Genomic DNA, 24,005 nt, shown 5'->3' with positions numbered 1-24,005 from the left:
AAAAAAATCACGTAATTTCACAGCTGTAACAGAACTTTTATACAGCCTCTTCTAAATTAAGCTACTTGTTCATGCTATTACACTGCTATTAAATCCTCCTGTGTATTTAGAGGAAGTTTAATTAAAAGCAAGCTAATCTTTCTGAAATGCTGTTAAAACATAGGTTGCTGAAATGCTATTGAAACCATTTCTCTTACACATAGAAGACTCGATGTTTAGATGCAACTTGGTGTTGTAGGGACGCAGAAATGCCAGGAGAGGGTGTTCAATGAATTGCTCCCCACTAGCAGATTTCTTCAGATAATTCAGTAGCTCTTCTTGTACTTCTAAGCCACTTCTTCAGATTCAGGTCTTCAGGTCTATTGCTTTACTGAATGAAATATTCGGAGGTGTAAAACCCAAACAAGAACTGACCCACTGAGAAACCGATACTCAGAATATGCCAGTTTATATATAAATTGGGGTATTTAGTTGCCATTTACCACTTAAATAACTTATTTGAAAGATTTAAGGACATTCCTCCTCTAGTCCTACTACCGTAACTGTGCAAAGACAGCATAGCATCTATCTGAATTATTTGTAGTAAAGTTTATTAGAAAGACTTGTTTCCTAAAAGGATACTAATAAAACAGTTTCTGGGGTTTGAGTTTGGGTTTCTTTTTTTGCCCTAATCTAGCATCTTAACATTTTAAACGGCAACAGGGTAAAACCTCTTCTAGTTTTTGAAGGTCAATTCCCAGCAGACTGAGATCAACATCACAAAAAGCAGAGAGGACAGATGATAGGAATTAAATACATTTCACTTTTAAAGATTTTTCAAGATGGTCTGATAGAACACAGACAAGGAGACTACAGAGAGCTTGAAGGACCTCCTGAATGAGCTTTCTGCTTCATCTCCAACATTTCGTCCAGGACTCTCTCTCAAAATAAGTGATTCATATTTTAGTAGTCAAAAAGTAAGAAATCTTAGTGACATCCAGTGTTTGTGTGCCGCTCTGACACTCCTTTCCATACCTGTAACGCTAGGACAGGAGTCATACCTGGCCTGGTAACTTTTCCTGGTTAGAAGCATTTCCTGATTCCATCTGTTACTTAATAAGTGCTACCATAAGCACTGGATTTCTTTTACATTTCTCTTCCTTCTCTCAGAACTGAAGCTTTTAATGAAAATGTAGGAAGCAAACACCATTTTTCTGATTTTGGTAACTAAATCAGCTGTTTAATTGAAAACAACATTAACTCTTAATGGTAAAGGAGGCAGTATCAGGAAGGGATCTTCTTGTTCTTTAGTTTATCCTCTAAGTTTGCAAAATATTTCATTTTGGCTAAAAGCTTCTTAGCTTCCTGAAGATCATCTGAAATGAAATAAAACATTACTAATTTACACACGGAGGGCTGAATTTTTATTTTCAAAATGAATCTGAAGATTTCAGTGACAGCATCTGTTTCAGTACTAAGAACTGCAAATTGTGAGGACCCATGCACTATTAAAACCAGGTCGCCTTTTATTTTCCTCTTGGATGGTTTTGGAACACCTCAACTGAGGTGTTCCACAAAACATGTAAAAATGGAAAATTTAGTAAAGACGTGACATGAATATCCTTTAACGACTTTTCTGTAAAGTGGCTATAATATTGATGTAGCCACTGGGGAATTTTAAGTATATAGATAAGACAAACTTTTAAAAATTTTTAATGTATGTAATTGGACCAACTACCATCACTGAAAAACGCAAAAGATCTGTAGGACTCCGGTATGGATAGTGTCAATCCCAAACGGATATTGAAACAGTTTATCCTTAATTAAAACTGGAGGTGACGGGTGGTTTGTCACTCCTGCCCAGGACAGATAAACACAATCCCTAACTTTCGTAGTACAAAGAGCGACAGATGACACGGTTGTAACTCTCCACGTGCGGCGTAGCCAGCACTACTCTGTGTTTCATGTTTTACAATCCCAACTCACGGCTACGTAAACCTGACAAGAAAAGCATTCCAAGAGCCAGGGGAGAAAAAACGTTTCTTCCCAGAGTGAGAAGCTAGTCTGGAATGGTTCAAGCTCCTGCCTGTCAACTGGCTGTGGAACAAAGTTATGGTGATTATTCCACAGAAGTCCCTAAAACCTGAGGCTAGATGAGGCATTGGTTCTTCTCTCGCCGAACAGCTTCAGTGGTAAGCAGCAGCATTGTTCTGTCCTGACGTTCACTGCGCTCGCTGCCCTGATGACAGCTTCAAGCCTGCAGAGCAATATCTCCCAAATTCAAGTTTGCAACTTCAGAATAGGTGGCAAGTTTGATTAAGGAAAGAGGCTGTCCTTCCCATCATTCTGGGAAACAAACAAAAAGTTCTCAGCATCTGCATTCCCACTTGAAATAATCATTTGATGCAAATTGAATTAACTGGAACTTTTGTACTAGGTTATTTATTTTTTTTAATTTAATGTGAGGTCCTGAATTTCCTGAATCAGCAGAAAGGTCAGCTTAGAAGTATTTCTTCTAAATACTAAACAAAGAGCACTTGTTTATGCAGTACTTCTGTTCTGTAGTTCAGGAAATACTTGTCAAGAAGAGAATGTGGGTTTTCTAAGTGTTTGTTTATAACTGATATGTATGGCAGCTAAATACTTCATAGAAATAGCTACCTCTTTCAAAAGCTGCAGTCACCTCTTTGGTCAGTTCTTCTTGTTTAACTGTAAAACAAATTATTTCATTCACATTTTGTTACATACTTAGTATATTTAATACCACTGCATTCTGATTGTTGCTGGCAGGAAACTTAATGACTAGTCTCACAGCCTTTTAGGAGCTACAAGAGCTTTCCATAATATTGCTGTCAGTATTTTTCTTTTCAAACAGACACATTTCTTTGTTTAAACAAGTTTACAGACAGCAATTCCAATGCAAATCAATGGTCACTAATTTCCCGCAAATCTACCTTAATTTTCTTCTATTATACTTAGTGTTTATTCTAGTTATTGTAATTGCTTTTGGCATACTACTGTTATTGCAAAGAATTAAATATATAAACTCAATGTTTTGGGTATCACCAACAATATAGACAAAGTTGCTTGTATAAGGATAATAATCACTTAATATAATGGCTGCTAAGTTGAAGAAGGTGAAAGAAATACAACATCTGTATAAACGAAGAGATTATTTAATGTGGTCAGTCAAGCATTTTATTAAACTTCATTTTGAGTGGTTCCTTCTTTTAGAACAGTCTCCTTGCCCTGATCTGCTGAAGGTTGAGTAAGAAGTTCCTTTTTATAGTCTCTCTATATACACACCTATTTTGCCATCGGAACAGGTACTGTTACGGATTTTCTGAAGCCCCATTTGATGTTGAGGTGGCATAAATTGGTAAAGACAACATTTTTTTGGGGAGACTCTCTTGCAATGAGTCGATTCAAGACCAATGCAAGTTAAAGACACTGAAAAAGCCTTCAGAGAGACTCTCATATTATACAAGATACAGTAAATATAGTTCTGTACAAAACCCTGAAATAATAACCTACCTTTAATTAAAGTTTCAATTTCTTCAAGGATCTCCTCACTTTTAGGGTCTGCTAATTTCTCATTAATTTCCATGATTTCCATGAGAAACACTGAATCTACATCACAGTCTGTCTCTTGTGCCGGCTCTATGCCATTCAGCTCCAGCTGGTGAAGAAAATGGGAATTTGGAAATACACATTCTTACATCTAATTAAATGTGAATTATTTTCTTGAATATTAAGTCTTTAGTAGGGCTCACTGAGATTCATATCTGATAAACTTCCAGGTGAAATGTGCATAAACAGAGTCAGAAAATTAACTCCAGCGGTAGACCATAAAAATCAGCAGTTAACTAAAGAAAAAAAAAAAAGTAACAAATGCTGCCAAGAGCCAGACTAAAACTTCACAGGAACAGCCGTGGTCAAACACGATGTGTGATGCAGGAAACAAATTAGTGTAAGATGAGCAGCAAAGACATGGCAATAATCAGTAAAACGCTAAAGAAGACAGTGGGAAAGCTGACTGATTTTCAGACCAGCTTGGGTTTGGTGTCCCGTCAGTGCCCGGCAGCCCTCTGCCGCAGGGGAGCACAAACCGGCCGCCACTGGTGGAGCCAAGTCCGGTGCAGCGCGTTCCCCCCAGCGGCGCCCGTGACGCCGACCGGCACTTACCAGGTAGCGGCCGCGGCTGAGCGGGTGGAGCAGGGTGCGGTAGGCCTGGTTCAGCAGGGCCGAGAGCTGCTGCGAGTAGCGCTGCTCCTGCTGCGCGCGGGCGACAGAGCGACGCGTTACTGACGGGGCGACACACGCTGCACGTCGTTACCGGCAGGGAAAGGGCGTTCCCGCGGCGAGGCGCGGGTGAAACGGACAGCTGGTTTTTAACGGGGATGGAGCAGGGAGCGGGCTGTCCGCACCGGTGGCTGGGGCACCTCCAGAGCCGCGGCAGCCCCTTATCGTCACCGCCGCTGCGCCTCCGCGAGCGGACACAAAAACTGGGGGGTCCCTACGATCCCCAAACGAGAGGGCGGCGGGGCCCCGGCGCTCTGCCCCACCGCAAACGGCACAGCGCAACGCGAAAGGCGGGGAGTCCCGCGAGCCCCGCCGCCAGGCCCCGGAGCCGCGGAAGGCGGCGGGGCTCGTCCGCGCCGCCCGGGCAGCCGCGCCAGGGGGAGCCCGGGCGCCCCCGCCCACCGCAGCGCTCACCGGCGGCCGCTGGCCGAAGCGATCGGGGTGAACGGCGCGCTGCAGGGTCCGGAACCGCCGCTGCAGCTGCTGCGCGTCGATGCGGAAGGAGCGGCCGCTGCGGGTGACAGAAGGCGGCGTGAGGCCCGCGGCCGGCCGAGCCCCCGCCGCCCCGCCGGCACTTACCAGTCCAGCAGGCGGAAGAGGTCAGGCCGAGGCTCCGGCGGCTGCAGGGCCCGGCAGCCGGGGCAGAAGCGCGGCGGCCCCTGAGCGCCGGGGACGGCGCGGCCGCAGCTCCAGCAGCGCGGGGCCGAGGCAGCGCCCGGCGCCAGGCAGCGGGGCCGCGCGGCCGCCTCGGGAGCGCGGAGCGCCCACCGCGCGCGGCCGAGGCGCTGCCGCAGCGCCGCCTGCATCCTGCCGGCCTGCCGCTCCCGGCGGCCCCCGCGCGGCCCGCCGGGCCCTGATTGGCTCAGCTCGCAGCGAGGAGCGGCGGGGCGCGTGCGCCCTCGGGAAGGTCGCACCGGGGGCTCGTGGCGGCGCGGGCTCCGCTACGCGTGAGTTCGGGCCCCGCTCCCGGCCGCAGCGCCCGCCCCGCCGTGGGGCCGCCTCGGCCGCCGTGCAGCCTGCTCGGCGCTGCCGCCGAGCGCGGAACCGCAGTGCTTGGGCGGGCGGCAGGGGGCGCTGCAGGGGTGGGGGCGTGGCGTGGCGTGCGCGTGCCGGACCCACCGGGCGGCCGGGGGCGGCGGCCACCCCCCCCCTTCGGACACGCCGTACGTGCCGCGGCCGCTCGGGGCCGCGGTCGGTGGCCGCCCCCAGCGCCGGTACCGGTGCGGCGGGGAGGGCGCTGACGGAGCGGGCTTCTGGCGGTTCCCCGCCGCGGGAGCGTGTCGCCAGCGCTCGGCTCCGCTCCCGCCTCTGCCGCGCCGCCGATGCAGATGCGGGACGCCCGCCGTCGGCGGGGCCTCGCCGCGGGAGCGGCCCCGGGCCGGCCCGCGGAGCGGCTGCTCGCCGCCGGCCGGGCGGCAAGGTGGGCGGCGGGCCGCGCCGGGCACCGCTTCTGCGGACACGGGCGCTCGTTGTCTTGCGGGGTCTCTGCGCGGGCGGCCGCGGTGCAGCCGCTGCCGTGACCGACGCTGCGCGGTGGGGGCCGCGCCTGCGCTGCCGAACGGCGCTGTGAAAACAGCGGTGCGGAAAGTTGGGCGCGGTTGTGGTTTTGTGGCTGACGGTGAAGCGTAGCGCGCTGGTGAGGAGACTTCATTGGTCTGGGCTGTACGTTGGGCTGGGCGGCAGCCAGATTCGGACCAGGAGTAAACCGAGACAGCGAGCAGGCGGGAGCGCAGGCGATCCCGAAGGATGGCAGTGCCCGGGGACGGCTCGCGGGTGTCGCAGTCGCCCCTTGGCGCGATGAACGCAGATGCTGCTGGAGAAAGCCGGCCGTGAAGAGGAGTTGGCCGGTGGGCGAGGAAGGCATGATACTGCTGCGCATCCCCCTGCCTTAACAGGGCAGGTGGATGCTGTTTGTTGCCTTTTCTTGCTGCTGTCTTCTGGTAGCAGCTGCTAGGGGTGTGCTGTGTCTCTTTGGCAGTTTTGTACATTAATCACGTATAGGTGTGGCTATTTTGTAAATAAAATTGCCGAATAAAACCTGCGTGGAAGAGATGTGAAAATTCGTTGAGTTATAACCGATGCTAAAGGAATACTCAGCCAAAACACTAAATTGACTTGCTGGGTGATAAATGTATTGGGTGCTTTCAGTGTCACAAAAACGTACTTCGTTTGCTAGTTCTTATTTTTACTTTTTCAGTTTTACCCGTTGTGTTTAGGGAGCTGCAATGGTTACTGCTTTGAGTAGGGATGCATTGTCAGTGCTGCACGTGTGTTTGTGAAATAAACTGTGAGCCCTTAAGAGCTCAAGTAAAAATCTGGGAATAAGGTTTAACTGTTGTTTTACAACCAGTGGAGGAAGCACCATGTTCCTTTTTTTAAAAGGAAAAATACCATGGTTTGCCAAATTCTTGGGGGTTTACATATAATCCACACAGGCACACTTTGGTTGAAAGTTTTACTTCTTTGAAGACTGAGAATAGACTTGGACGTTAATAGTACAGCGTGTGAATGTTTGTCAATTTTACTTTGCGGTAGTAAGTGTTTTTTTTAAATGTTCTCTTTGAAGCCAACATGTCTCGAGAGACTGGAAGTGAAGCGCAGCAGTCTCAAGGTGCCCAACAGTCACAGACTGGTACCAGTTCCTCTTCCAGTGGGTCACAGAGTACTAGTCAGTCTTCCTCAAGTTCTGGGACCCTCAGTTCCTTGGACACTGTTCCCACTCAGGAGCTTCCGTCGATCCCTGAGGAGCAGGAATCTGAAGAGCTTGTTCCTCAGCCTTGGGGTCGACTCTTTGCACTCGGAAAAGGCTTCAGCAATTGTGGTATGTGCACGCTGTTATAAGCCTCTTGGTTCATTTGTAGTACTTCAGAAAAGTTTTGAGCAGCTTGGTAGAGAACAGTGTCTTTTCATTTTCACATTAAGTACAAGCACATTTAGGTACAAGCTTGCAACTTCTGCAATAATGTTTAATTCCTCACTGCATCCCAGTGTTTATAGTGAGTGCCCAGATGCACAGCTTCCATAGACATAGAGGAATTCTGGAGTATTCGTGTTCTTTGTTACTTGCTTCATTTTTCCATTTCACAATTTATTTTGTTTATATATCATATGAGTCTCTCTGTATTGCTGGTGGTGAACTGAAAACTCCACTACGACTCAAGAGGGTAAAATTATTAAAATATCGTACAAGGTGTTGATAGTGCACGGTGCTTTGTCTGAATTAAGACAAATAAATTTGGTCGTATGGGAAGACTCTTGTCTTTGTTATCCTGGTCGCTACCATTTGCCATTGTTCTGTAGTGCCACAGTTAATAACTTCCTGCAATTTTGTGTTCTCTCTCTGCTTTACTTCCCCCTCCTCTACAGACTGCGTGAATGATCAGTACTGGTTTGGAAGAGACAAAAGCTGTGATTATAGTTTTTCTAAGCTAGGATTGTCTGAGACTGGCTTCTACCAAAACTATAGCAAGAAGCATTTCCGAATTTTCAGGGTAGGTGTTTAAAAGGTTAACTGTCTTTTTTTGTATCGTGGCATAATTGAAAAAGATCGACTTTGGCAGGGGCAGATCCTAAAGAAATCAACGTTTAAGTACCTGAAATGTTGACTCCTTTAACAAGACTCTTGGCAATGCTCCGTTAACCTGGTTCATGAAATAACCTCAGCAGTCTGATTTCCTGAGCCAACAATAGTAAATTTCTACAGTCTGTCATGTCTTTACTGCAAAGTCATTTTTTCCCTACTGTTAGCTTTCCCTTTTTTTTTTTTTTCTCTTTGAGGAAATGGGTCCAAAAAATTCCTATGTTGCCTACATTGAAGACCACAGTGCAAATGGAACTTTTGTTAATAGAGAGCTCATTGGAAAAGGGAAGAGGCTTCCACTGACTCACAACTGTGAAATTGCACTGTCTGTACAGACTAATAAAGGTAAAATGTACTATAGCATAAATAAGTTCTTCATGTTTCTGCAGTGATTTAAATATGTTTCTTTGCAAGCTGAGCTTCTTCATTAGTGCTATTAAAATTAACAACTGTGAATTGTTGTTTTACTCACATAAAAATTATCTGTATCCACATCAGCTCTAGGAAAAAAACTGGAAAAAGAAAATTTAAAAGAAGCAGCATCAGGAACTACCTTACTAGACTATAAACTTTAATCACTGTTTTCCTATTTTTGAAACACTTTTGTGCTTCAGTAGCTGCGTATGTGGTGGTGGGAACAGAGGAAACAGACTATTCAAGGGAAGTTGAAAAAAACCCAGATACTTACCAGATGCTGCATAATAAATAAAAAACCGTCTTAAAAATTAACAGGGTTGGGGGTTTGTTTCTTTGTTTTTGCACTAAGATGCCGTCTGCCTGATTGTCACTTGTCTTTGTTCCCTGCTGTGACGCTGAAATTCTTGCCTGTTTTGTCCTTAAGTGTAGTGTTAATTGCTTAAGCGCTGGTGTGAACTTCATACCAAAGGCGGCAGTTTTCAGCAGTAAGATCACCTTGCTAAACCGTAGCTGATGTCATTTATAGCATCAATTAACTTTTTAATATATTTATGTTTTTCTTCTAGCAGGCAGCATAGTTGTTTGTTGTAACAAAATTTTAAAGTTAATAACAGGAAAATGATGTCCGCTCATCTTCCTAGTGTTTGTATTTTCTGATCTTATGGTGGATGATCAGTTGGTGTTTCCTAGAGAATTCAGAGAGAAATATATCATGTCAAAGACTTTGGGAAGGTAAGCTTCTTTCTGCAGTATTAAGTGTTAATTTTGTTACTGTTTTCAGTACCTTGTGCTGGAATTATTACCACTTAATTGAGCTGCCACTTACCATTCCAAAAAGGAATGATAACACCTGAGTAAACCTGTTCTTTACAACAGCTTAAACAGGAATTTTGGCTTTATTCCTATAATTGGCTTGGGTTTTGTAACCTGCCATTAATTGTGAAACCTATTTTTTTTTTCTCTAGAAGAAAATAAAGTCTGTAGATTCTTAACGAGTTTTTAAATTTTGTATATTAATTTACTCAGTTATTGGAAGTAGAAGGAAGAGCTTTATGTCAGAATATGTCTTTCTGCAACATCACTGTTGAGGCTTTCAGACAGAAGGGGAAAGAACTGTTTTCAGGAAAAAGGAGAGAGGCCATCTGAAGTGGAGGCTATTTTTTTATCTTTTGGAAAAAGATGGTCAGTGAATAATTTGGAGGAGAATGGTTAAGTGGAAACAAACCCGAGTGGAAAATACAAGGATTTCTTTCTCTAATATAACTGCTACCTAGTAAAAAAAAAAAAGTATTGTCATACCTGTTCTTCAGACTCGTGCAGTCCAATGCCAAGAGGACTCTTCACTAGTTTCTGTTCTCTCAGATGCATTTCTGTGATGGAAATGCTGACAGAGCTTGTCCCTGATGTTCCCTGGTACCCTCTGTACAAACAGATGAGGCACTCTACGTATTTACTCCTGCATTTCTGAATGGGTGGCCCCTGACGTGGCTTCCTAACTACTGAATGCTTTCTGAGAAAGTTTTGACAACATGCCATGTTCAGGACGTTAGAAAGCAGCAGCCTCAAATTGTGTGTAATCCAGTGCTTTCATTTGATTTGTCTGTACTTGTGCAGATTTTTGAACAGTATTTGTAAGCATTAACATAGCTGTGCTTTTATGTTAGTGGTGCCTGTGGAGAAGTCAAACTGGCATTTGAGAAGAGCACTTGTAACAAAGTTGCAGTAAAGATAATCAATAAACGGAAGTTTATGGCAAGTGGTATTAGAGAGGCAGTAAGTATTTTTTTTGTCTGTCTGTCTCTTGGCCACCTTGCAGTGGTCCTGGAATATCTGATAGCCTCTCTGACTCTCCGGCTTTCTTCAACTAAAGAGGATTTTCTCACTTGATGTCTTCTGTATGTAATTTCAAAATGCATTTTGATCTTACAGAATCTGTAGAATTCTGTCGAAAATGCTTGCTTTTATTCTTTATGACCACGTTTCATTATGTTCATAATTTAGGAAAGGTGGTGGGGAGTCTTGTGGGGTTTATCTCCTAAAACGCATCAGATAGGCACATCGTAACTAGTGGAGTCTGACCAAAAATTTACAAACTCTGCTAATTTTGTAGTATTCTCCATCATAATACTGCTTAATAAAATGGTATGAAGCCTTTTGGGAAGGGTTTTTTATGTGTCTAGTCTTGTAGCAGAAGCCAGAATTTGAAGAAGAACAAGCCAAGTGGCTTTACTCCAATATGAGAAAGAGATCCAAGCAACTTCATATCTATTACTCTAATTTTATATAAGGGTATAGGATAAACTTTGAAGAAAAATACAGTTAGAGGCAAAAGTGCATGGAAGAAAGAGTTACCTAAATTGTGCTGCTGTGGATTTACCGGTTAAATCAAGTTGGATTAACTTTATTAATTTCTTTGATGAGAAAATGAACTTCAGAGCATAGGTACAATATACAGAATCTGTTCCAACTGACAAAGTATTTCATTGGGTACTGTACAAGATACTGCTCGATCTGGAAAATGCTTTTGTAAAGACAGAAATTGTAAGCTGAAAAGGTAGCTGGCTGAGGAAAGGATGCCAGGAGGCTTCAGTGGGAGCAGAATGAGTTACTAGTGGAAGTTTTGAGAATTTGTCTTGAGATTAGTCTTTTGTACTGTTACATTCAGAGGTCATGGCACAAAAAGTGGGAATATACTAATTCAACTTTTTGGCCCTGACCCGAAGTCTCTGTTGATGGAAAGGAAGACTGCAGTATCATGTATGAAGAACTGATACTTTTTTACGCTGGAATAATAGAAGTTAGATAATGTTTAATAGTGCAAAATTGTATACTTCAAAGATCAGTGACAACTTCTGCTATAATCTGCACTTTTCCCAGTTCAGAGGAGGAGATGGATACAGTTATTTACAGATGAATATGTGACATCAATGTGACTGAAAATTGCAAAATGCAAATTTGGAACATTTTCTAATAAAGATTAAGAAATGCTGTTACGAATTATAATTATTAAGAAATGCCGTTGTGCAAAACAGATAGGACTGCATCTGGAATGTTGTATACGGATTTGATCATGTGTGTGCAAAGATGATTGATTTGGATTGGAAGAAGTGCAAAAAAAAACCTGCTGCGTTGATTTCATGAGTTGAGTCTAAACCACAGACTAAAAGAATCTGTTTATGTTATGTTGCAAAATAAAAGCTAGGAGAGAGTAGCATTTAATTTTAGGGTTAGCCCATATGGAAAGCATCTTGGAGGCAGGAAAGCTGTTTAAAGGACAATACCAATATATACTCACCAGTTTGGGGATTTTTTGTTTTGTTTTGTTTTGTTCAGAAATTAGATGGAGATTTCTAACCTGCAGTGACATGACGTGTCTGGAGCAATATCTTGCTACAGATAGTGAGAGCAGACTGTTCATTTAATCCACTGAAGGCATCTGATCAGTTTATGGAAAAAGATGACATGTTATGGTCACTTAAAGTAGCAAGGGACATGAAATGATGGCTTTTCTGGTACTGTCTCTTATTTCTGATGTGTCTTACTGCAGAACAGCACTGTCTTACCCAATGTGATATTTGATTCTTTTCACAGAACCCAGCTTTCAATATCAATACAGAAATTGAAATTTTGAAGAAAATAGATCATGTGAGTGTTACTGTACATTTATATTCCTTTTTGCTGCCTCCTGTACTGTAGTTCGCTGACCTTAATGTAGTAACTAAAGATAAATTTTATCTGTTTAGAAAACATGTTAAAGGATTCATATAATTTTTATTGTAAATAAGTCTATTGAACACTTATTTTTTCTTCAAGCATAGTGTGTCTTTACAGATCTGAGGTTTAAAACCTCACCTCGCCACCGCTAGTCAGTGGTGTTCAGTGTTAGTTTAACTGGCATGATTGGAATCATACTGAAGTAGGAACTTCAGGATGATAAACTGTTGATAATGTTAGTTGTTACAAATGATTCTGCTTCTTTGTGTGTGTCCATTTGTGTTCCCTTTTTTTATTAGCCTTGCTTAATCAAGATCAAAAACTTCTTTGAAGCAGAGGATTACTACATTGTTTTGGAACTGTAAGTAACTGTTTGAAAGTAAATGCATAAAATGAAATGTTTTTCATAGCCACAAAGAATGCATATAGTTCTGCTCTCTGGGCTTTTGTTTGGTTTGGTTTGGTTTGGTTTTGTTTTTCTTTTGCTGGCCTCCACTGTTCTCTGAAACTTCTGTATAATTAGGAACTAGGATAACCAGGAGAGGAGAGTAATCCTTCTATGTTTTGAAGGCACTTAGTGCCTGGATAGTTGCCTACTTTGCTGCTGCTGTGGATTGCTGCTACTTTTTCCATTTTGAACTCCTAAGAGGAGGCTGATGGCAAAATCTGGTAACAACTCCCAGTGAAGACTCAGGAGATTAGCCCTAGTTCAGCAGTGCATGCGCTGTGTTTAGGACATTGCGACTCATTTTCAGAAATATATTCCTTCTCTGTAGCCAGAGTAGCCAAATGTTTTGGTCTTAGTCTTGTCTAATGAGGTGAATCTTTTGAAAGTAATATATTGACTTGTTACCTGCATTTGTTTTAGGATGGAAGGAGGAGAATTGTATGACAGAGTGTCAAGGCCAATCAAGATGAAAGAAACTACCTGCAAGTTGTATTTTTATCAGATGCTGCTGGCTGTAAAGGTACATAACCATGAATTCTACCAAGCATCTGACTGTCAGTCAGATGAATTTTTCTGTCATTTGTCAATTCTGAAACCTGTGCAAGCAATCAGCACAGTTGGTTTAAACAAGTTGGTTTAACAAGATTCTTTACCTCAGGGCAGCCTAAGAACATTCAAACACTGTTACTAAAAACTAGGACTAAAGTGATAATACAAGCTGTGCTCATTGATGGCAGGATTATCATGTGAAACTTGTAGTAGTATGTGGGCAAAGACTCATCAGTGTAGTAGCCTTCAAAAAAATTAGTGATCAGATGCTTTACTATGCACTCCTGGATAAGCATTTCAGCTCAGCAGGCAACCAATTAAGACTACTTCAGTAGATCTCAAATACTGAATAGAGTCCTTCGATACATTTCTTCTAAATTCAGGAAATGGTAAGCACATTTCATTAGTAACTTCTGCAAGATTGTTTTCTACATCACTTAATTGTCTGGACCTGAATATGCTTTCAGATCAATTCTTTCCCTTTTTTCTTTTGACTCAGTATCTTGTAACTGCCAAAAATAGAAACTTAATAGTTCTGTAGCAGGTATTAATAAATGGTAAACCTAGCATTATTTTCCTCATTAGTGAGTAAACTATTGTATTTTTCCCCGATTCTCGTTTTTGGGACAGCCGCTTATATAATAAAAGTGGTGTCATTACCTTCTACTTCATGATACCGTGTCTTCAGATATCATAGAGGAAAGCTTTCCTGCAGGATAAATGTGAAGACATCTCTAGTACGTATTTTATACTACTAGATAGAATCAATGTTGTTCCTAGTTTTAACACAGACTTCACTGTGTCTTAATATTATCAGTCATTTATGAGGGAACTTGGATTCTTGCTTGCTGTTACATATTCTCCTAATGAAGCTGCAAGTCTGTTCTCAGGTTTGGGGCCAGTAGAAAACTGGATTGTAGACTTCAGAACTACAGATGAGGGAACAATTCTATGCTTGCCTCAAGGAAGAAACTTCTTTCAGAATCTTTTGCGTATTTAACCTGACGTTGGTCTTCTATCTCCTCCTTACTCAGTTTTCCTAGTTACGTCACCAGGTTTTTGGACCCTTTTTCAGCCTCCAGCTCTTTAATGCCTGAGGTGGTTTTTAAATGTCTGCTGTTATTTACCAGTGTGAGGACTGTTGTGCCACAGTGAACTCAACTGTCTTTGCAAACTGAAATGCGGACTTGTATTTAAGAGGGTATGATCATACAGTAATAATGACTAAAAGAAAGGAGAGAGATGGAAAACCAGCATTCCTGCAAAGGCAACATAGAAATAAGGAAGCCCAAAGCTCTGTTGCTTTTACTGTGACGAGGGAAGAAGTATAGCATTCCAGTGGATGGGAAGCAGGGAGCGCCTTGCCAGGTCTACGTCCTGTGCTTGCATTGAGATTTGACATTTGAAGCATAATGGTTTCTAAGGTGGTTTGTGTGTGTGTGTTTGTTTGTTTTAAAGTCATAAGCTGTGTAAGTTTAAATGCATGCATGCCTCTTACACAACCATTTCTGTTATCCTGCCGTTGCTATATGAAAAACTGGAAAGCTTGCATTTAAAAAAAGTTACTAGTCTGTTTTTTTTGGATTATCTCTATATATATCTCTAGTATCTTCATGACAATGGAATTATACACCGAGATTTAAAGCCAGAGAATGTGCTACTTTCATCTTCAGAAGAGACATGCCTTATAAAGGTGAGGAAACTTACATTTCTTCTTGCTCGCTTAGAAATTTGCGACTATTCCTTCCCATTCTTCTTGATGTTTAGTTAAACATAGCAAAAAAAATACTATGGAATTAGTCACACAAACGACATAGTAACTTAAAACATTGAGGGTTTTTTTCATAATTTTAATGTTACTTTTGTGGCTATTTCAACCCATACACTTATCTAAGAACACCTGAGAAATGTTGTGCTTGTATAGTTGTGAGTACACAACTTCAAATGTTGATACTTTTTAAAATAAAATCCAAGTTCTTGAATTACAGACCGCATTTCCACAAATATCCAGGCTGTGTACAGTGATAGGTCTTTGTTGTTTCTATTTTGAGAGGGTGAGGGTTGTTTTTTTTGGTGGGTGTTTTGGTCCATGCCTGCCCCCCTCCCCCAATAAAGCAGTGAATAGATTTGCACACTAAACTGCTTGTTTTTCCAAGTAATTTCTTCTAATAAGCTGCAATTCCTTTATTCTGTAGTTGTCCATTTTCATCGAAATCTGAGACTACTTTTTTCTAGCGTAAAGTGTGATCCTCTGTCATATTTCTCCCTACTTCTCCTCTTTCATTCTCAGTTGTTGTTTACTGAATGCTAAACAATATTTGGGGTAAATTTTGTTCATAGTCATGTACTGGAATTGACTTGGAAGGAAGAAACTTAATGTTGCCTCCTGATGTATGTTGACAATATGATGTGTTCTAGTATGATCAATCCTAATATGTAACGTGGTGTTACCATTTTTAAATATGAGATTACAGATTTTGGACAATCCAAGATTCTTGGAGAAACTTCTCTTATGAAAACATTATGTGGTACTCCCACGTATCTTGCTCCTGAGGTTCTAAATTCACTTGGGACTGCTGGATACAGCCGAGCTGTGGACTGCTGGAGTTTAGGAGTTATTCTTTTTGTATGGTAAGATATTGTGTAGATGCTGCCTTCATTGTGCAGTCATTGACATGCACGGCTCAAGACTTGGCAACTTCAGTATCTTCATTGGGAAGTGAAAGTATGTTTAAAAACAATATGCGTGTAAAAGATGCTGTGTTAGCAGATGCTTTAAAACGTGTGATTTTAGTGTTTCATTTGCTATGACAAAATCTATTTTGATTAGCTTACTTTCCTCTTTTTATACAGCTTGTGTGGATACCCACCATTTAATGAGCAAAATACTCAACTATCTCTGAAAGATCAAATCACTCGTGGAGAATACACGTTCATTTCGAAAGAATGGAAGCATGTATCAGACATGGGTATGACTCCATTACAGTGGGTAGCAGAATATCTAGCTCTTTTCTTGCAGTTTTTGTTTTCCTTTAACTTCTTTTCAGCTATCTGGCACATTGCATGTTGATATGTTTAGTTTTTAAAGGAGTCTCTTAAAAATGTTTTTGTGGTTTTGGTTTTTTTTTTAGTTCAGTGTCGAAGCATTAGAAAGAGCAGATACATTTTCATTGAAGGGGTTTCTTAGTAATATTTAGCTTTATTTTTAACTACAGAGGTGTAGGGGTTGTGGGCACATATGTCTTTTTCTTCTCTTCGCTTTGTCTTCTGACTTTATCGAGTTAGTCTACAAACTTTGCCTTGCTCAAAGATTCTTCAGGTGTTAAACCAAAAATGCCAGGAATTTAAGGCATATGAGTTAGAATTCTAAAAGAGAGATGTTAAGAGTAATTTCATGGTGCTAGTCTTTCAGCTTAAAGTATCAGCCACGTTTGTGGACTCAACTATTAACTTTGGCCCACGCTAAGCTAAGTAGTCTGCAAAACTAACTGAGTTTCTCCATAGCAAGGTAAACTGATAGTTACTGCCTGCATGCTTTTCTTCTTCAGGAGGTTTTATATGCACAAAGTAATTCTAGCAGTTGCCTTGGATACTCCTTTGTATGTGCAGAGGAGTTTCTAATAAATGTGATTATTCTTCTTCTACTACACTTACCAAATATAACGCCTTCCTGAATTATTTGAAGTTTATTCAATAATAAGTCAGACACATATGAGAATGGAAATTATGTTAAGGTCATACATAGTCCTAACGGTATGTGTAACAGAATAATCAGATACATTAAAAAGTAAATCTTGCCAAAATTCCTTTAGGGGAGACTTGGAGTCATAAAACATGACATAAATGCCATTATTTCTTCACAATGTCTATTAAGCAGTTTCCTAAGAAAATAAAGTTTATGTGATTATGTTGAGCATACATGTGTATGTCTTGTCTCTTTTTTCCCATCTTCCTCAACAGATAATCTGCTTTCCAAGATATCATAAACCAGGAAACTAAATTAAGCTGTCTTTGCTTGTCCACAGTAATACTGAAGCTTTTAGGAAAGTGCTGAACTTCTGTGCATGCTCAGAACATAAATTGTGGACATGCTCAGTGTATCTACTGGTAATTTTGTTGAATCATGTGCATGTGAAAGAAAAAGGGTTACAGTGTGCAGCCTTCCCTGTTCATAGAAAGAAGAAGAGTCATCTGCCCAGCCAGTGTTTTTGAGCATTGTTCTGAATTGCTGTAAGACACACTGTTGCACGCAGCTTTGTTGTATGCATATTGCAGAACTTTTTTCCGGTAATGAATTTATTGATCATATGCCAACCAACTCTTTTTATTATCTTAGCTCTGGATCTTGTGAAGAAGCTGTTAGTAGTGGATCCAAGCAAACGTCTTACAACAGAGGAAGCCTTAGAGCATCCTTGGCTTCAGGTAGGAGTTTAATCTTAACTGCAGTACAGCAAAGCCTGAATGTTAGAGGTTTTGTTGATACAGTGCAATTTGCTTCTGCAAGGAAGCAGGGAAACACTGACTGCTCTGGTCACCAGAGATGTAAGGTGTGCCTGGTCCTGCTTCTGTGGAGAATACTGCAAAAAGGATACAATGGGGGGCAGCAAGAGCTACAATTCTTTAGCTTCATCGGAATAACAACTGTTATCTTAAGTCAGAGCTTAAGTTTGCCTGTCCGTAGGTTGTCTGTGACGGTAGCCAGCAGAAAGAACAACTACCATTTGGTGCTTCTCATGGGCATGCACTGCTGCCTGCCTACCAAACTGGCTATACAGTTTCTGCTGGCTGCTGTAAGACTGGAGAGATCCTGCTGCCTATTTAAGGAAAAAGAAGAGAAAAAGAAAAGGCTGTATGTTTAGGAATTATTCGTTTGACTTACTGGCATTGTCAGTGCCATGTAGGAAGAGGATCCATCAGATCCCAACCTGTAGGATGGCATTAGCCCAGATACTGTAGCCACCACTTTCCTGTTGGACAACTCTGAACCAAACAGAATGAGCATCTTGAACAGGCTGTTTCCATGTCTCTCTGCTGGAAGCAAGATGATCTTGCAGCACCTTGTGTGTCAAAGCCTTTGTGGGATGGAGCCTTCTCTTTCGTCCTGGTTTTGGCTGGGATAGAGTTAATTTTTTTCCTAGTAGCTGGTATAGTGCTGTGTTTTGGATTTAGGATGAGAATAATGTTGATAATACACTGCTGTTTGTAAGTTCAAGGACTTCTCAGCTTCCCATGCTCTGCCAGCAAAGAGTGCACAAGAAGCTGGGAGGGAGCATAGCCAGGGCCACTGACCCAAACTGGCCAAAGGGACGTTCCATCCCACATGACATTACGCTCAGTATATAAACTGGGATGGAACAGGGGTAGGTCAGTGGGTGGTGAGCAATTGCACTGTGCATCACATTTGTTTTCAAAGCAATATAAACAATTAATCACTGGGATCTTTTGAATGGGACAAGATTAGTTTGGCTGCATGCTGACAAAAAACTCAGGTGTTTGTTCTATAAATGGAAAAATATTTCTTTTATCTTACTCATCAACTCGAATGTAGGCATAGGTGACACTGGAAAAGAAAGACAAGTCCCAATTCTGTATAAAATAAACTGAGTGCTCACATCAAAGCCGCCTAGTTGCGCTTAAGAACATATTTAAACCAAAAAAGGAGATACTGCAATACTTCATAGCTTAGAAAAAGAACCTCCTCTCCTGCCTTCAGCCAAAAAACCCAGTTAAAACATTTCAAATCCTTAGCAGCTCAATGATCCTTATTTCTAATTGTCTCTAGCAGTGAATGTCCCATTGAATTCTCTTTGAGTTTCCCAATCTTTGCTGTGATAATGGATCAAAATTATACCACCTGTTAGCTTCAGCCAGCTGTTTAGAATAAATGTCCGATTTTGGTTCTAGGTCAGTTGTTCAGCTGGTGAATACACAGTCAATGTTCAAAGCTCAGCCAAAGGAAATGATCTGCATTAAATCACTATGAGCAGCATACTTCATTTAGTGCTTGGAAAGGTTTAAAGACCTGACTTCAGGTTTGGAAGTCTGATTTAGGGCTTGCAGGTAATCCATAGCAACCCATTCTAATAAAATTCCTGCAGGAGAAATTGCTGAAACTAGAGAATGAGATTTTCTTTTGAAAACAGGGAGTATACTATGTCAACTAAATGTCTTGTTCACACTGATTTCCTGTTCCCTGGGGTTGCCCAGCATATACCAAGAGCACCCTGGTCACTGGCAGGTGAACCAGAATGAAGTTACATACCAGCTTTTCTCTTGAAACATGCCTGACTTTCTGCTAAACTAGCTTCTCTTAAAGAATCTGTGCTGCCCTTCCCTCCCCTGTGCTGCCCTTCCCCTCCCCTCAGTGCTTCTGCAGCCAGGCCTGTTGATGCACAGCTGAGACCAGTACCGCTTTTCTGAGACCAGTACCACTTCTCTGGCAGTGCGCCGCTCCCAGACACTTTGCCTCCACTAATGGCAGCTTCTGGCTTATCACTTTGGGTAGATAGAGAATGAACGGTACTATCCAGTCGGCTTCTCTAGAGATCTGAGTGCTCTATTCATAATGTAATATTGAGTTCCAAAGGGAAACTTCACTCCAGTGAAATGCCCGAATTCTGAATATTTGCTTTCCAAAAATTTCCATTTACGACCTTTAATAAGTTCTATGGACTTACTTATGTTAAGGATAACTGTGGGACACTTTTTAAGATAACAAAGTGTTTGAATGTTTGGTGCCTGGGTTTGTTTTGTTGGGTTTTGGGTTTGTTTTTTTTTTTTTAGGGTATGGGTGTTTTATCTGGTTCTTCTCTACCTACTGTGTACAACAGGTTTGCTTTTGGGGGGCAGTGCAGTAATGAAAACTACCCAAATTTGGGATACTGATGAAGCTGAGGTAGCGGAAATGAAAATGTTCTGTTAGAAAGGGGAGTCATTATGAGAACAGAATGTTGGACTATAAGGAAAATACTTGTTTTTCAAGAGCAATTCACTCTGTTTCGGTGAAAGCAGGCCCCAAGTCCTGGTAAGGCTGACTGGTGAATGACCTGCACAAACTTCTAGCCTGTACGTTCTGGTCTTTCAGTGGTGTTATACTTTGTTGAATGATACTGCAAGTTCAGTTTTAGCTTGACTGGTATTAGCGAAGTAGTTATTGAGGGGAAACTGTTTCTTTGTAGGATGAAATAGAACTATTTTTTCTTACCAGCACTGTACCTAAACCACTTGCTCAAAATTCTACATATTTTGAGCTCAAAATTCTACATATGCCCCAGAATATATGCCACATATATTCTGGGGCATATCAGCATCATAGAACGGTTTGTGTTGGAAGGGACCTTTGAAGATCATTGCAGGGTGGGTTGGACTAGATGAGCAGGGTCATCTTCAAACGGATCAGATTGCTCAGAGCACTGTCCAACCTGACCTTGAACACTTCCAGGGAGACAGCATCTACCACTTCTCTGGGCGACTTGTTGCAGTGTTTTACTAACCTCATGGTAAAAAAAGTCTTCCTTATCTAGTCTGAATCTATCCTCTTTTAGTTTAAAACTGTTACCCCTTGTCTAGGTAGGGTCTCATCAGAGCAGAGTAGAGGGGCAGAATCACCTCCCTTGACCTGCTGGCCACGCTTCTTTGGATGCAGCCCAGGATATGCGTGGCTTTCTGGGCTGCCAGTGCACATTGCTGGGTCACACCCGGTTTTTCATCCATCAGTACCCCCAAGTCCTCCTCTGCAGGCCTGTGCTCAATCCCTTCATCCTCCAGCCTGTATTGATATCAGGGGTGTCCCGACCCAGGTGCAGGACCTTGCTGTCAGCATTGTTGAACCTCATGAGTGAGCCCACTTGTCGAGCTTGTCCAATTCCCTCTGAATGGCATCTCGTCCCTCAGGCATGTCAACCGCACTACTCAGCTTGGTGTCATTTGCAAACTTGCTTGGAGTGCAGTTGATCTCACTGCCTATGTTGTTGATGAAGATAGTAAACAGTACTGGTCCCAATACAGACCCCTGAGGGATGTGACTCATCACTGATCTCCATCCAACGTTGAGCTGTTGACCACTACCCTCTGGATGCAACCGTGGAGCCAATTCCTTATCCATCAAATAGTCCATCTATCACATCGGCTTCTCTCCAATTTGGGAAGAAGGATGTTGTGGGGGACCGTGTCAAAGGCTTTACAGAAGTCCAGATAGACAACATCGGTAGCTCTCCCCTTGTCCACTGATGCAGTTGCTCCATCAGAGAATGCCACTAGGTTGATTAGGCAAGACTTGCCCTTGGTGAAGCCATATTAGGAACATGTTTATTTGGGGAGAAGTACGGGAACATCCTTTTCTCCCTTATTCATTCATTCTTTAATTGCTGATGCATTTCATTAGCCAAAATGTAGACTTTGCCCTTAATATTCCATATACTACTTAGAGTTACTGTTTTTTTTTCCACAGGATGAGGATATGAAGAGTACCTTTCAACAACTACTTGCTCAAACACGTGCCAATATGAATCCACCGCAAACATCAAAAATGGTATGTGTAACAGATTATTTGAAGATTAATACTTGATGCATACAGAAACTAGATTTTGAAGCTATCCATAATAAGAAAATACATTAATTTAGAGAACATAAAGAAATGTGCATTTTGGCTGTATGTAACAGTCTGCTCATTACCTCTGCTTTCCGAACACAAGCAATGGACTTCTGTGCTTTGGCAAGACGCTTTGTTTAAACGTACAGAAATAGTCTCCTGGGCTTTAAAGGATTAGTCATGTATTTAAAATCAAATTGTTAAACATACATGTTTTGATGGATTCAAGTCACAAATGTTTAGTATTCAAGGAAAAATTCTAACGTTAGTGAAAGTTTAGAATGGTATTGTGACATTAACTACCAGATGCCAATTAGGAGAACTTTAAACAGTAGCGGGCGATAAAGCTGGAGGCAGTGTCTTACGTGAGAAGGATCAAGTATAATTAGATAGATCTTGGTAGAGAAACATCTGTTAGTCAGGCAGCTTTTTTGGTCACAGAAAGGAGCTTTATCTGACATCTGTAATTCTGTAGCAAGCAAAGCAGTTAGGCTTGGTCTTACCTGATTTCATGTAACTGTCCTGCTGCATCTTTCTTTTAGCCAACCACAAGAAAGCGTCTCCATGAAAATGAGGAAGAATCTGGCTCTTCTAAGCGTGTTGTTCCTTCCACATCATTTCAGAATATTAGGTGAAAAAAAAAAAGTTACTTTTGTTAATTACAGCTTTTTTTAAAAAAATCGAAAACAGAATTTTATTTAAGAAAATTCTTAATAATGGAATAACTGTCAAAGATGCAATTGCTAAATAAAAATAACTTTGTAAGACTGAAGTGACTGCTGTGTATGTATGAGAATCTACACAAATAGTCATGTTCCATTTCATCCAGCTGTCTGACTCAAGGCGAGTATCAGAAGAACTCACAAATTTAAGTTATGAAAAATTCTTAGGCTAGCTTCATTACCACCTGCGCTCTTTTTCAGTTCCAGTTTCTAGGTTAGGCATGGAAATAATGCTTAGTCCTCACAGATGAAAAAGGAATACTAAGTTTGCTGTGCTTTTGCTCGAGACATAGTAAAATGGTAGACACAAAATGCTGCTCACAGACTTCTGAGGACTTTTACAATATTCAGTTTTGAGGTACAACTACTGATGGAGCTCGAGGCACTCTGGACTTCCAGTAAAGCTAAAAACTGGGCTGGCAGGCTCAGCAGTGTTGTGATCTGTGGAGTGGCTGATAACTCTTGCTTTGAAAGCCTATCATCTGCACGTGGTTTGTAACTGGTCTCCTCTTGAAAAGCACACACTGTGATTATTTCCTTTAGGATGGACTGAGCAAGAGGAAACATGATAACAAATGATGTGAGGAAGATGTGTAAGTTCCTGCCAGAGAAGAACTAGAAATTGAACTGAGAGAAACAACTTTTAATTTGCTTGTCTGTTAAGTGAAAACTTTGGACTGTGTGCCTCTTACTAAAGGACAGTAATTTCATTGTTGACTAAGAGGGAGCAATTTAGTAACTTTGTTAGTAACACGCATCTTCTGGTTAAAGGCATTTATACTGTAAATTGCTTTGGAAAGAATAAAGCCTACTGTGTTATGAAATAAACCAATGTCAAGTCGGAATTAAGATAAGACATTCATGAATTGGGCTTTCCCATATGTGCCTATGGCAGTGATCTTGTGTGTTTTGAGATATTTGATATTAACCATTGTTAATGATAAAATGGCAATTCCTGTACATTCATATTTTTCTTAATGAACTGGATGGAGGAACATCCATAGGCTTCTGGATGAAAAAAATACCACTGGTTCAAATCCACTCCAGATACACAGGAGTGATGAAACAGAAGAAATGATTCTGTGATTCTATAAATGCATGTCTGTCCTCTAGTGACATTCCTGTTCTGGTGTGATTGATTGGCACATCCTCAGAGAGTTCTGGTACTTACTGTAGCTCATCTGAAGTAACAGGGAATACTCAGCTGCCATTTGCTAGATAACAGAATCATAAAGGACTTGGTGTGTTTGGGCTACGTTTGCGATCTGGTGTACTGCAAAAGCCGATACCTTTGGGATTTGGTTACCACTGATTTTAGAAAGACCTGCTCATTACAGATGAGAAGGTAATTCACATAATTCTGCAAATTAACTGTAATTGGTCTTAAGATAGAAATAGAAAACTGCTATAATTTATTCCTCTGTCTTCTTTACATCCTGCTATTGTTAGACTATTTTTTTTTAAAACTACTTTGATTGGATCTTTTCCCTGAGTCCTAAGACCTGCTTTCTAATGAAATCTCAATTTGGCTCTCACTCATTTGAAGTCAAACCTTTGAGCTGATGGCCCTGTATTCATCATTTTATTGCAGAAAGCTTTCTGAAGTTTCAGAGTCTTACTCTTTCATGCTAAAAATTATAAGTTTGGGAGGTGTTATTAAATTCCACTATGGCAAAGTGGCATCCAATTTTCACTTAGACAAGA

The 24,005-nt window shown here is 41.6% G+C and overlaps 2 protein-coding genes across 2 annotated transcripts; one reads left to right on the top strand and one right to left on the bottom strand.

Moving 5' to 3' along the window:
• Window positions 1-2: 2 nt before the first annotated feature.
• On the bottom strand, window positions 3-5,087 carry HSCB (HscB mitochondrial iron-sulfur cluster cochaperone). The gene is made up of 6 exons (XM_086623449.1): window positions 4,861-5,087; window positions 4,696-4,792; window positions 4,165-4,254; window positions 3,514-3,658; window positions 2,641-2,688; window positions 3-1,355 (listed from the first exon to the last, which is right to left on the bottom strand). The coding sequence occupies exons 1-6, from the start codon at window positions 5,085-5,087 to the stop codon at window positions 1,264-1,266; spliced, it is 699 nt and encodes a 232-aa protein (XP_086479575.1). The 3' UTR covers window positions 3-1,263.
• Window positions 5,088-5,207: 120 nt separating this feature from the next.
• Window positions 5,208-22,313, top strand: CHEK2 (checkpoint kinase 2). Its single transcript, XM_086623448.1, has 15 exons — window positions 5,208-5,228; window positions 6,848-7,102; window positions 7,648-7,772; window positions 8,059-8,206; window positions 8,920-9,010; window positions 9,943-10,051; window positions 11,870-11,923; window positions 12,292-12,353; window positions 12,861-12,960; window positions 14,596-14,682; window positions 15,457-15,620; window positions 15,843-15,958; window positions 17,326-17,411; window positions 21,439-21,519; window positions 22,122-22,313. The coding sequence occupies exons 2-15, from the start codon at window positions 6,853-6,855 to the stop codon at window positions 22,212-22,214; spliced, it is 1,566 nt and encodes a 521-aa protein (XP_086479574.1). The 5' UTR covers window positions 5,208-5,228; window positions 6,848-6,852; the 3' UTR covers window positions 22,215-22,313.
• Window positions 22,314-24,005: the final 1,692 nt, after the last annotated feature.

Source organism: Tauraco erythrolophus, chromosome 19, assembly GCF_009769465.1.
Source record: "Tauraco erythrolophus isolate bTauEry1 chromosome 19, bTauEry1.pri, whole genome shotgun sequence".
Taxonomy (NCBI): domain Eukaryota; kingdom Metazoa; phylum Chordata; class Aves; order Musophagiformes; family Musophagidae; genus Tauraco; species Tauraco erythrolophus.
Note: the sequence above shows the minus strand (reverse complement) of the source record. Positions and strands in the feature narration are given on the sequence as shown.

Excerpts from the sequence above, each read along its gene's own strand:
- HSCB (XM_086623449.1), bottom strand. The coding sequence starts at position 5,087 with ATGCAGGCGGCGCTGCGGCAGCGCCTCGGCCGCGCGCGGTGGGCGCTC. Across the intron at positions 4,255-4,695 it reads GCTTCGGCCAGCGGCCGCCG|CAGGAGCAGCGCTACTCGCA; the intron begins GTGAGCGCTGCG and ends GCCCGCGCGCAG. Across the intron at positions 3,659-4,164 it reads TCAGCCGCGGCCGCTACCTG|CTGGAGCTGAATGGCATAGA; the intron begins GTAAGTGCCGGT and ends TTTCTTCACCAG.
- CHEK2 (XM_086623448.1), top strand. The coding sequence starts at position 6,853 with ATGTCTCGAGAGACTGGAAGTGAAGCGCAGCAGTCTCAAGGTGCCCAA. Across the intron at positions 7,773-8,058 it reads AGCATTTCCGAATTTTCAGG|GAAATGGGTCCAAAAAATTC; the intron begins GTAGGTGTTTAA and ends TTTCTCTTTGAG. Across the intron at positions 14,683-15,456 it reads AAGAGACATGCCTTATAAAG|ATTACAGATTTTGGACAATC; the intron begins GTGAGGAAACTT and ends TTTAAATATGAG.